This window comes from Chiloscyllium punctatum, chromosome 45 (genome assembly GCF_047496795.1).
Source record: "Chiloscyllium punctatum isolate Juve2018m chromosome 45, sChiPun1.3, whole genome shotgun sequence".
In the NCBI taxonomy this organism is placed as follows: Eukaryota; Metazoa; Chordata; class Chondrichthyes; order Orectolobiformes; family Hemiscylliidae; genus Chiloscyllium; species Chiloscyllium punctatum.
In genome coordinates this window covers 60,366,327-60,379,730 of record NC_092783.1, presented here as the reverse complement: position 1 = coordinate 60,379,730, position 13,404 = coordinate 60,366,327, and the positions used below count along the sequence as shown (strand labels likewise).

General features: G+C 38.9%; 1 protein-coding gene across 2 annotated transcripts in view; it reads left to right on the top strand.

The window, feature by feature from the left end:
* Positions 1 to 13,404, top strand: part of rap1aa (RAP1A, member of RAS oncogene family a) — a 140,999-nt gene that overhangs the window by 87,944 nt on the left and 39,651 nt on the right. For both annotated transcript variants that reach the window (XM_072563892.1, XM_072563893.1), the window contains one exon: positions 9,101 to 9,157. In XM_072563892.1, the coding sequence (XP_072419993.1) occupies positions 9,101 to 9,157 (57 nt within the window). The remainder of the gene's footprint in view (positions 1 to 9,100; positions 9,158 to 13,404) is intronic.

Sequence of the window (13,404 nt, the reverse complement as noted above, 5' to 3'; positions counted from 1 at the left end):
TTCCATATTAACAGCAGAAAAGGAAGCTAGTTTGCTGGAAGGCCGAAAGAAATAATGATCAGAGATGCAGTCTAAATAAAATTTTAGCTAAAGTAAATAATCAGTTGTGGGGAAATTAATGGAACCAAAGTGACAAATCATCAGGATCTGCTTTCCCATCCATGAGTAGAAGGAAGAAAGTACATTGCTAATGCCCTCACCATAATCTTGAGTTTCCTGGATTCAGGAGCTGTACCTCCTAGATTGGAAATTTGCTCATGTCACTCCATCTTTAAGGATGGAAATGATGACATTAGACATCTGATAAGGAAATTGTTGAAGTCTATAATCGAGGATAGAATAACTGATCATCTCAATTTGCTGTTCAGGGAGAGTCAGCATGAATTCATGCCTGATAAACCTTTTTTTTAAAAGAGGTGACAAAGGTAGTGGGCAGAGGTAATTTGAATGTTGTCTATGTGGACTTTGAGAAGGCTTTCTTATAAAGTCCCATACACTGTCCCTCACCTAAGGTGGAAGCCCACTGGAATGAAGGCAAATTACTGACAGGATATTGAGTGGCAAAAAAACTTTTGGATTTAATGGGTTAGTGTTTCCATCAACAGGGCATGACTATTGGTATCGCACAGGAATCTCAGGGTCTCAGGTATTCAATGTTCACTAAAAACTTGGATAATGGTGTTAAAAATCAAATATCCAAATTTGATACAACTGGGCAGCATTTTAGTGTTCACAACAGCATAAAGTTGCAGCAGGATATTTTAGTTGAATGGGCAAAGCTGTAGCAGGTGGATTTTAATGTAAGCAAGCGTAGGGTTTTCGATTTCAGACAAAGGATAGATCAAGGTACATTTTTAGAAGGTACAAAGTGGACATCACTGCATTTAAATGAGATTTGGGGCTTCAGGTGCATAGCTCCTTAATCCAGCTAGTGAGTGTAGAAAACAGTCAAAGGCCAGTGGTATGCTGGCCTTCCTATCTATAGGACTGAAGTATAGGAATGAAAATGTTATGGTGCAACTATGCAAAACATGGTTAGACTGTGCTCAGAGTTCCAAGAGGACATCTGGGCACCAAACTTTAGGAAAGGTGTTTTGGCCCTGGAAGGGGTTCAACACATTTACTCAGATGCTACAGTTATTCCTTGAAGTATGAGTTGTTAGTAGATAAATGAGGCCTTTTTTGTAAAACTTAAAAGGTTGAGAGTAGATCTAACCAAGATCTTCAGGGTATTAATAAGGAAAGACTAGGTAAATACTCTTTCCACTAGTTGAAGATTTGAAGGCATAGTCTAAAAATTAGGGCCAGGTCATTCAAGAGAAATGTTAAGAAGCACTTCTATCGTACAAAGTAATGGAATTTGGAATTCTCTTCCTGAAGTGATGCTAATTTCAATTAAGTTTAAATCTAGGCAATTTTTTTGAGTCAGTGTAGCGCAGGAAAAGTGCAGCTGGTCAGGCACCATTCAAGGAGCAGGGGAGTCTATTTTGAACATAAGCTCCTCTTCAAGAATGCTCGAAACGTTGATTCCATTTCCCTTTTACAATCCATCTGCAGTAAGTGCACATTTAAACCTGCTGCAGACTTGCATTAAAAACACTCTGCTAAAGAAAATCAGTGAGGCAGGCAGCTTATGTGGAGAGATACCAGTTTGTTTCAGGTCACTGTTTCTTTGGAATTGGAGAACATTGAGATGTAACACAATTTCAATAGGATTTAGTATTTTCAGCATTTTCTGTTTTAATAGCAGAATCTGTTATTTTGCTTTTGTTAGAATTTTTGTTGAAGTATCCGTTAAAAGTTGTGGTAACCTCTAATCTGGAATATTCTTCTTGCTGCTCCAGTTTTCCTGCTTCAAAATGGGAGTAATCTAAAGTTTGCTGTGTAGATTAGGATTGTTTCCACTGCCCATTCTTATCAGTTCCATTTTGCTTCAGAAAAACAAATGAAACTTAGTTGCACTCCAAAATATAATGCCCACAATAATGATTGTAACAAATGCAGAGCAATTTTATTGAACCAGTTAACCACATCCATGACTGTATCTATATAAAAAGCTGATTGTCATGAACAAGGGGATTGGTACTGTATTCAACCATGCAAGTCTGTCCCTCCATTTGATAGATAATAGCTGATCTTTCCTCTGTTGTTTGCTCTGTGACCTTTTGATCACAGACTTGAGTATAGTGCAGAACAACATCGAAAGCTTTTAAGTTTACTCTTAATATCAGCATCTACTACCAAGTTTAAGGCTTCAGATGAAATGTGCTGATGGGGTTCAATTTAGAATAGTGTGAAGTTGATAAACTTTGGACTAAAGGAAAAACTAAGCTACTGTAGGGATTTGGATTAATAGGAGACCAAAATTAAGAAAATTCTTGGAAAAGTAGCAGTATTCTTTTTGCTAATCAGTGATTTTTGGCCTGCAAACTAATATTTATTGGACAGTGAAGATTTAAATATTTCAGTGTAATACACAGGTTCAACAGGTTTGTTGTATCTGAGGTCTTAATTGTTTATCTGAACTTGGTCCCTTGGTACCCTTTAGGTTTTAGCCTGGTCAGTTTCACCTTTTTAATAGATGTACAAATCCCTGTGGCTGTAAAACTAATTCCAATGGATCCGTTCTATCCCATAACTTTCCAGTCTGACTATTAACTGATACTCCATTGTTGACAGCTGCCTGATGCTAAGTGTTCTCCTTCCCTCACCCTCTCCTCACCAGCCCCCCCCCCCCCCAAGTTGATGAAAGTGCAAGATGTTGGTGAGGTCACTCTTGAAAAATCATGCACTTCTGGTCACCCTGCTATAGGAAGGATATTAAATTAGTATGTGTAGAGAAGATTTACAAGGATATCGCTAGAACTGGAGGGTTTGAGTTGTATGGAGAAACTAAATAGGTTGGGACCTTCCTCACTGGAGCATGAGGGGTGGCATTGTGGAGGCTTGTGGCGCATAGATGTTTTTTTTTCTAGGGCAGGGCAGCTCAATATTAGAGAGCATAGGTTTAAGGTGACGGAGAGATTTACAAGGCAACTTTTTCTTCAGAAGATGGTTTGTATGTGTAATGAACTGCCAGAGGAAGACCATACATATGAGCAGGAATTAGACCATGCAGTCCATCAATTCAATCAGGACTAAGTTTCTCAATCCTGTTCAGCTGCTTTCTCCCCTTAACCCTTGATCCCCTTTTTATAATCAAGAACTGGTCTATCTCCATCTTAAGTATACTTAATGACCTGGCCTCTACTGCCTTCTGTGGCAGTGAATTCTGTAGATTCATCACTCTGGCTGAATGATATGTGTTTTAAAAGGCCTTTTCTTTACTCTAAGGCTGTGCCCTTGGGTCCTAGTCTCTGCTACCTATGGAAAGACTTTCCCAACATCCACATTGTCCAGGCCATTCAGTATTCTAAACTAGTAGGTGCAGATAGAGTTGCATTTGGATAGGTGCATGAAAAGGAAAGCTTTAGAAGGCAAAGGGCCAAATGCAAACAAATGGATTAGTTTAGCTTGGGGAATGTGGCCAGCTTGGATGGGTTGGGCAAAAGGGGCTGTTTCCATGCTATGACTTTGAATGTTTATTCCGTACTGCATTCTTTTGGCAATCCTTGATCTGTGACAGATCTTTTGACTGGCAGTGTCTTATGTAAGCTTTAAAGTGCCCACTCCTAATTCCAGACAAATGATCCCCAGAATGTCCTGTGACAAGTGCAAAATCCTGATTTATATGCTCTGTTTTTTAATGCACCTTTGCACGTAACTCTGACAACAATTGCACCCGATGCACAAATGCGTGCACCCAAATTAGTGCAGTTAAATGTTTAGCTTTTAATATTTTCAACTCTTGGCCAATGGACACAGTGCACTGAGATTCCCCATTCGAGTCAGATGTACAGCATAGCAACAGACCCTTTTGGTCCAACCCGTCCATGCGGACCAGATATCCCAACCCAATCTAGTCCCACCTACCAGCCTCCAGCCCATAGCCCTCCCAACCCTTCCTATTGATATACCCATCCAAATGCCTTTTAAATGTTGCAATTATACCAGCCTTCATTTTCTCTGGCAGTTCATTCCATACCCATTCCACCCGGTGTGAAAAGGTTGCCCTGTAGGTCTCTTTTATATCTTTGCCCTCTCACACTAAACCTATGCCGTCTCTAGTTCTGGATTCCCTGACCCCAGGGAAAAAGCTTTGCCTATTTACCCCATCATTGCCCTTCAATTTTGTAAATCTCTAAGGTCACTCCTCTGTCTTCAACACTCCAGAGTAAACAGCCCCAGCCTGTTCAGCCTCTTTTTTTTTTTTCCCCCTACAGCTCAAATCCTCCAACCCTGGCAACATGACCTAACTTTAACCTGTATCTCCTAATCAGAAGTCTCCATGCTAGTTTATTCTTTTACCCCATCAGCATTGTCGTGGCTTTCTTTCCTATTAATCTAGACCCACCAGTAAGTGTGACCTGTCAGTAACCCTTTTTTCAAAAAGTGTTTGGCACTAAGATGCCAACTTTCAAATTTTAAAATGTTAATTATCCTGTGTATGTATAAGGATTTTTCGTCATGAAAGCGTATGCTTAATGCACTTTGATAACTTCAGTGATATTTGTGAAATAAGGCTTAAGTTAAAATAGTTGGTAAATATGGGGATGGATGAAGACCTTGATATCCATATGCGGATCCGTAACAATAACAAAAATTTAAGGTGGTTTCAAAAAAGCGTGTGAATGAAGAAGCAGGATGCAAATCTGAGAGTTAAAAATCTCCTACATCTCCAGTTGGGCTTTGGCTGGAGTACTGCAGACAATTCTGCTCAACAGACTTCATGAAAGAAGTAAAAGCCTTGGAAAGGAATCAGGAATTTTCCCAAGTTTTTAACTAGGGAAGACAGAGCTTTGTGTTGAGCAGTTAAAGTTTTCAATTATTTTCCTTGGAGAACACTTGTGGGGTGACTGGAGGGTTTTATGATAATGCCAGGTTTTGACAGACCATGTAGTGAAAAATAATTCCTCCTGGGAAGTGGGTCATTAACTTAGAGGCTAAAGATTCAAATAGTTTAGGAGGGGAAATTAGATTTTTTTTCACGGTTGTCAGGATCTAGAACTTCGTTTTGAAAAGATGGTGTAAGCTGTATAAATTGACAGCTCGCCAATTACTTGAGGGTGAAAAATTCTTGCCTTTGAAAGATTACCCTTTCAGTATGATCAGTCAAGAGGCAGCATAGGCAGAAGGGGTTGAATGAAATTTATAACTAAAAAGGAAACTAATGAAAAGTTTCAAAATTGCAACCAATACATATTCATTTGATCTTTTTATTAACTTGTGATGTGTTCATCATTTGGGCTCACATCTATTGCCCATCCCTAGTCGCCCGTGAGATGCTGCCTTGAACTACTGCAGGTCAGAACTACCTCCATTTAGTGGCATTTTAAAGGTGTGTTCTGATCGGGTGTGCTCGGTGAAAATTCAGTTCCAAGCTATGAGGTGAGCAGCAGCTCAGTATGATTTGAGATTACCTTATCTCCGAGCAATTGAGCAATAACATTCCAACATCAGAATATAATTTGTTTCCCTAATTTTAAGTTTGATTTGAATTTGCACTGTAATTTGTCTTCCTGAAGTTCTGCTACACCACTGGGACAGAGGCTTGAAAAATATAGGATTTGAATGATTTTTAAAATGCATTTATGGTGTCATTTGAGCAAATGGACTTGCCCTATAACTTTCCAGTCTCTCTTCTCATTATACATAATCAATGCAATTTACAGGGCACAAAAAGGCCATTCCGCAAGCTAGTTGATGCTGTTGTGTATATGCACCAGTCCAAGTACCTTTCACCCAACATCTACCCTTTTCAACATAACCTTCAAATCCTCCTTTCCATATACTTGAATTCCTTAGCAATTGTATGCGGTTAAGAGTGTTCATTGTTTCCATAATTAATGTTGGGAAAGTGAGAATGGTGCTTGAATGTCTTCTATCATTTTTCAAATAGACAAAACAAGCGATGACTTGTTGAACCTTAGTGTTTTTTGCTTGTGAACTGGAGTGCATATGCTCTGACTCCATTTAATTTTATTGTACTATTATATGTAATAACAGTGCCAAATGCAGACCTTCCTGCTTGAAGCAGTACTAATAATTGGCCAGCAACTTTATTTTGAGTTGATTGACTTGACTTTAGTTCCTGTTTCTTAGTTATCTGACACTTTAAATTTAGCGGGGAGGGATCTGCCTTTGCAGTGATTTCCACTTTGGCCAAAAGCCTCCTGAAATCTGATGTCTATATTAGTTGATGCTTCACACACTGAAGGGCCACAAGGTCATTGAAGCTTTTAGGGATTGTATTCCAGCTCACACAGGCATTTCCAAGTGAGGCATGTGTCAGCAGACATTTTTTTGATCCTGCTGACTTTAAAAGTTGGAATATTAGAATTGTAGATCTCCTATAAACATTCAACTTTGCCGTACCAGTTTTCTTTTCAAAAGAATCAGAAGTTTGGCACTAATGGAGTTTTCATGAACTTATTTCCTGAACAAACTTTTTTTTTCTCTGAACTTAGAACATAGAACATTGCAGCGCAATGCAGGCCCTTTGGCCCTCAATGTTGTGCCGATCTGTGGAACCAATCTGAAGCCTATCTAACCTACTCTATTCCATTATCATCCATAGGTTTATCCAATGACCATTTAAATACCCTTAAAGTTGGCGAGTCTACTACTGTTGTAGATGGGGCATTCCACACTCTTCTTACTGAGTAAAGAAACTACCTCTGACATCTGTCCTAGATCTATCACCCCTCAATTTAAAACTATGTCCCCTTGTGCTAGCCATCACCATCTGAGAAAAAAGGCTCTCACTCTCCAAACTGTTTAACCCTCTGATTATCTTATGTCTTGATTTAAGTCACCTCTCAACCTTCTTCTCTCTAATGAAAACAGCCTCCAGTCCCTCAGTCTTTCCTCAAAGACCTTCCCTCCATTCCAGGCAACATCCTATTAAATCTCCTCTGAACCCTTCCCAAAGCTTCCACTTTCTTCCTAAATGCGGTGACCAGAACTGTACAATACTCAAGTGCGGCTGCACCAGACTATTGTACAGCTGCAATATGACCTCGTGGCTCTGAAACTCAATCCCTCTACCAATAAAAGCTAACACGCTGTATGCCTTCTTAACAACCCTATCAACCTGAGTGGCAACTTTCAGGGATCTCTCTGCTCGTCTTCACAACCAAGAATCTTACCATTAGCCCAGTACTCTTTATTCCTGTTGTTCCTTCTAAAGTGAATCACTTCACATTTTTCCACAGTAAGCTCCATTTGCCACCTCAGCCCAGCTCTGCAGCTTATCTATGTCCCACTGTAACCTGCAACATCCTTCAGCACTATCCACAACTCCCTCAATCTTAGTGTCATTTGTAAATTTACTAACCCATCCTTTATAGACGTTTACAAAATTAGGCGGGGCATGAATTTGCATTGAAATAAATCAAACACATTAGACTATCTTGAGACTTCCCATTTGGTCGTCATCTGGGACTTTTGGGGGGATACATTATTTTCACTTCTGATTTACTGTGCAGAAGTGAAAATAGCTTGAATAAATTTTGATTAAACCAATAATAGATCTAACCAGCTGAGCTCAATGTCTTTACATTATTATTGTAACTGGAATAACTGCAGTATAATTTCATGCTATTCTAATTACATAACTGACAGTAAATTTAGCAGAATTATTCCAGATATTTCTGCACAGCATGATGCTCTCCTGCGTAATTTAGTTTCGGTTAGCAATCTCATTTAGACCACAAGATGGCTAGTGTGGGGCATATGAAAAGTCATTGCAGTAGAGGGTGCTTTTCCAAAAGTTATGCATTTACCAAACAGTGTAATTAACTGAAGTACACAACTGATACCAGGTGCTCAAATGAACATTGTTCTGTTTTTAAAGGTCAATGTACTTCATCTTGTATGTCAAACAATTGCTAAGGTTTTTCAAAATAGTGTTCAGTGCTCAGAAAGCGGGAATGTCATTAATGCTGGCAAAACAAATTTGTTTTCTGATCTTTTGCATAAGAATTGGATGTGACCAGATCAAGGTTCACCTAATTTCATAGCCAGATATGATTGGAAGGTTAACCTCAAGATTTGAAATGGCAAGACCTAGTTTTGGCTCATATTTAAAGTGCAGATGCAAAGTGAACGTTCACAATGTAACCAGATTAAAACAAAGGATTTTCCTGCATAGCTTAAAGGTCTTCCATTGAACAGTTTCTGAATTTGTGCCCCCTTCTCTTTTTTTTTTTCCCCCCAGTCAATGGCATAAATTCATGATTCATTACTTCAATTGACCATTGTACATGCTGGCTCTGTCACTAAGCAGCAGTAAATACAGACGGGATGGGGTTTTTCCTTTCTAAAGAGTCTGTTTCTTAAGTCCAGACAGATCACTTAAATTTCAATTTTTAAAGTCTGATCAAGGGCTTAAAGTGACAGAAGGATTGGAGTCTTAAAGGTTTATTTTTTGCTCTGGACATTTCAAAAGTGGGACATAGTCGTCAAATGATTTGTTCAAGTTTCAGCTAGGGTTGTACTGAGAGTTTTAAGACTTGTAGCTCAGCTTGAGGTTCTAGATGTAGGTTTGCTCACTGAGCTGGAAGATTCAATTTAAGACTTTTCATCACCATACTAGGCAACATCTAGGTACCTAGTATGGTGATAAAACATCAGAAACTGAGCCTTCCAGCTCAACAAGCAAACCTTCAACCTAGGTTGTACAGAAGACACTACTATCCTAAAGATCTAATGCTGTGTCAGTTTTAATTTTCCAAGTTTTGAGACCAGATGTTGAATAGGCAAGAGTATCTAAGCATTAAGAAACCAAGGTAATTTAGTGGGATTAATGCAAATCAGCAATGAACTGGTTGGTTGAGAAGTCTCAAGAATGATTTGCTCCTGTTTCTATCTTTCTACAAGTGCTAATGAAATATTATTGAGCATTTGATTATGAATGCATAAAGGGTACAGTTAATATTCTTAATGGGTTATTTGTATGTGGGCAGGTTTGGTTAAGGTGCACTGTTTTTTGTTTTTGCAGCAAGTTGAAGTAGACTGCCAACAGTGTATGCTTGAAATCCTTGACACAGCAGGAACGGTAAGAAATTATTTTGTACAAATTAAGCATTTTCTAGCAAAAAATGTTATAGCATTAGAGGCTCTGTAGTAGGGGCTTTGTAGAGTTGGTCAGTTGACAAACTTGATCAGAGTTAAAATGTTAAAACTACTTTCCATTCTCCCCTCCTCATCCTTCATACATTCATAAGATATAGGAGCAGAATTAGGCCATTCAGTCCATAGTCTGTTCTGCAATTTGATCATGACTGGTGTGCACCTCACCTCCATATCCTACCTTCTCTCCATACTACTACAATCCATTACCAATTTAAAAATCTGTCCAACTCTTGTTTAAATTTACTCACTGTCCTAGCATGCACTACACTTTACGGTAGCGTGTTCTGCTGATTCGCAACCCTTTTGGGGAGAAGTAGTCAATTGTTTTAAATTTACTATCCCTTATCCAAAGACCGTGACCTCTTGACCTAGAATGCTCCAGAAGAGGAAGCATCCACTCCACGTTTATCTTATCCACACCTTTTGTCATCTCAATTTTGATCTCCCCATGCTGTTCTAAATTCGAGAACAGGCCTAAACTGTTCAATCGCTCAAACCCCTCAGCTCTGGGGTCAATCTAATGAACCTTCTCTGAACTGCTTCCAATGTCACTATACCTTTCCTCAAATAAAGGGACCAAAACTGCAAACAGTACACCAGGCACAGTCTCACCAATTCTGCCTTTTAAAATGCAGCTTATTTCAAATAATATGAATAGGTATGAAAGTAGAACATGTTTGAGAGAAACTGCTCCATTAGTACCTGGAAACATGACCTAGCCTTCCAAAAATTGAGCAACTTTTCCATTCCTGATGAAGGGCTTGCACGCGATGTCGCATCTCCTGCTCCTTGGATGCTGCCTGACCAGCTGTGCTTTTCCAGCACCCCACACTTAACAACTTTCCACTTCTATACAGCAAGGTTTACCCTGTCCAATATAGGTTGCACCTTTTCAGAGCTGTCTGTAGAACAACTGATTAATACCTTCATTGGTGGTTGTATCATTAGATATAATTAACTGTTATTCTTAAGATGTACAAAAAATGAGAATGCAGTGATGGGCAAGAGTGTAAGGTCCTTTTTTTTTTTAAGGACATTCATCGACTGAGTTCTTGAAACAGTACAATAATTTGTGAAACTTTTCCTTAAATCATTGGTGTTGAATTCAATTTCATAAACTCCCATGGTGAGATTAAGTTGATGTGAATTACTTGTCCAGTATCAAAACACCCATGCTATTCTACCTGAACCATTGAATTTTTAGTATAGTTCTTCCCTGTACAAACATTATCTGTTGCTTTGCTGTCAAAATGCTGCCTTGCACAGAACCTTGGGTAAACCTTGTCCTCTTGAACAACCATGAAGTAGACCCTTAGATTAAAATGAATTATTGGTATTTTTACCAAATTGAGTCTCCAGAAAAGAGTACTAAAGGTCTAAGACCAAGTGAAGCTTTGCAGTGAGTTAGTGAAATATTGCCCTACAGTCCTTGAATGCAGCTATACAAGTGATTTGGAAACTCTAAACAATACTGGAGACTGCTTCTAGCCAGTACTCTGGCGTCTATTCATTATGTAGTATACACTTGTGTGGTTGATTCATATGTATGTATGGCTGATTATTGTTTAATCAGTTATATAATAGATATTCTGCCATAAAAGAGCTAAATGAAGAGATCTGCATGAAGCCAAGCAGTCTGACTGTAAATAACGTGATGCATATAGTCATTTTGTTGCAACATAGTTAAAATACCTTCAAAGAGGTCATTAAAACCCCCAGAGTTCAGAGTAATTCTTGTTTCAGTTCTGTGGAACTTTCATTGTTGGAGCAATCTTTGCCTCAGTGAATCATATAGTATTTCCAAATACAAGAAACTTTTTAACTGGCACCAACGCGGACCAAGAGTGTGCTGGTTGATATATTCTGGTTGATCAAGAGGTATCTCAATCCATGTGAAAATACCAAATAATAGAAATGAAATGCAGGGGGCATACACAACACTGCTACTTTATTTGTAATATAAATCACTTAATGCAACTTTGCTCTCTGCTGGCAAGTTTTATTTAATGCAATGTCATGAGCACACACAGGTGACAACACAGACATTGTGATAATACAGTAAGCTTCTGGTATTTGTTATATTTTTGCCCATTTATCAAGTGTGCCAGTTTATGAAGTGTCAGTTAAAGCAAAGTTTGTGATACATCAATTATAATTCTGAATTTATGTATCTAGGTTTAAATCCAAAACTTATTAGTTGACAATCTTCTTAGTGTTTGAGATTTATTTTAATGAACTTTGTCAAATTCTTGGTTCCAGGTTTTGCATATGGATTTACTTCGTAATGCTGAAAGAGTTTTGTTCTTAAATGTCAGAATTTCAATTATCTACATAATGGAATGACCACTATGATGGTCGATTTAATGAAAAGTGGTAAATGTTTTGGGTTCCGTCAAAATCCAATTTAATTCAAATAGAGCAAAGAACTGCAAGCCAGCAAAAGCCATGGCCTATCTGACTTGTTCCTGAAAATTGTATAGTGCTGTTTATTTTTCTGCAGCTTGTACACAATCTCAAGTTCACTAGAATCCTGAGTTCTACATAGCAGTTAAAAATGCAGCCTGCCTTGATTTCTGTTCTGAATTAGTGGATAACTCAAGGAACGTATACTTTAAGGCACTTATCTGAACACTCTAGCTTGCTGACACTTTGCAAAGATGTGTTCAACACAGAATTTCTCTTCAAAGCTTTGAACTCTGGTGCTCCCTCTGGTGTTAAACTAGGCAATATCATTACAACTTAAGGTTTTATTTTTCAAATAAAAACAAAAGAACAAAGCAGTACATTTCTCCAACTTCTCTCAGCTCAAAGGTGTCCTACTTTAATATTAAACTAAATGCAGTGGCAACTTGCCATGAGGTGGTGATCAAGAGGTATTACCATTATATCATTAATCCAAAACCCAGGCAATGTTCTAGGAGCTGGGTTTGAATCTCTGGAATTTGAATTTGAATTAGATTTTAAAAAGAATCTGTAGTTAAGAGGCTAATGATTATGAAACCATTGCTGGAAAAGTCCATCTAGTTTATTGCTGTCCATCTTACCTGGTCTCGCCTACATGTGAATTCTAACCCATAACAATATCATTGACTCTGACTCTTAACTACCCCCTGAATTGGCTCTGCAAGCCATTCAGTTGTAACAGTTGCTACAATTTCTGAAATAAAATAAACTGGATTGACCACTTGACATTGTTTTCAGCAACTGGGTCAATGTGAAAACAACCCTATCTATCCTACAATGTCCTTTGTACTATCATAGTGCGAAAATTGGAACGTTGTCTTGCAGATTAATGACACTTTTATTTTTGAGACTGACTGAGTTCCAAGCACCACCAGCACCATCTCTGATATGTCCTGTCCCACTGGTGAGGCAGGTCCAGCATAGGTATCACAGTGGGAGATAGAATTGCCATGGGAGTCCTCAACATTAATCTGCACACTATGAAATCTCTGACATCAGGTCAAATGTGGGAAAGGAGGCCTTTTTGATTTACCATTTACTGTCCTTAGTTGAATAACACCTGGAGGAAGCACTGACAATGGCAAGGGTGCAGAATTTAGTCTGAGGGATTTCAATGTCCACCATGAAGAGTGGCTTGGCAGTAACACTAATTTTGAGCTGGTAAAGTCCTAAAGGACATAGACTGGGATTAAGGCAGGTGGTAAGGGAACCAATAAAACATTCTTGACCATCACCTCACCTTCTTGGCTGCTGCAGATGTATCTGTCCATGACTGTATCAGCAAGAGTGACTACTGCATTGTTGTTGTGAAGATGAACTTCAACACATTCCACCCCAACCTTAAATTCACCTGGGCCATCTCTGACACCTCCCCCTCCTTCCTGGACCACTCCGTCTCCATTAATGACAACTGACTTGACACCTGACACTTTTTTACAAACCCACCGACTCCCACGCTACGTGGATTACATCTCTTCCCACCCTACCTCCTGCAAAAATGCCATCCCTTCTATTCCTGATGAAGGGCTTTTGCCTGAAACGTCGGTTTTTCATGCTCCTCAGATGCTGCCTGACCTGTGCTTTTCCAGCACCACTCTAATCTAAACCCCTGTTGTGAAGATGAAGTCCTTTCTTTTACATAGAATCACCCGTCAGTGTTAACACCTACCCTGAAATGGGATAGACTTTGAACTAATTTAGTAACTG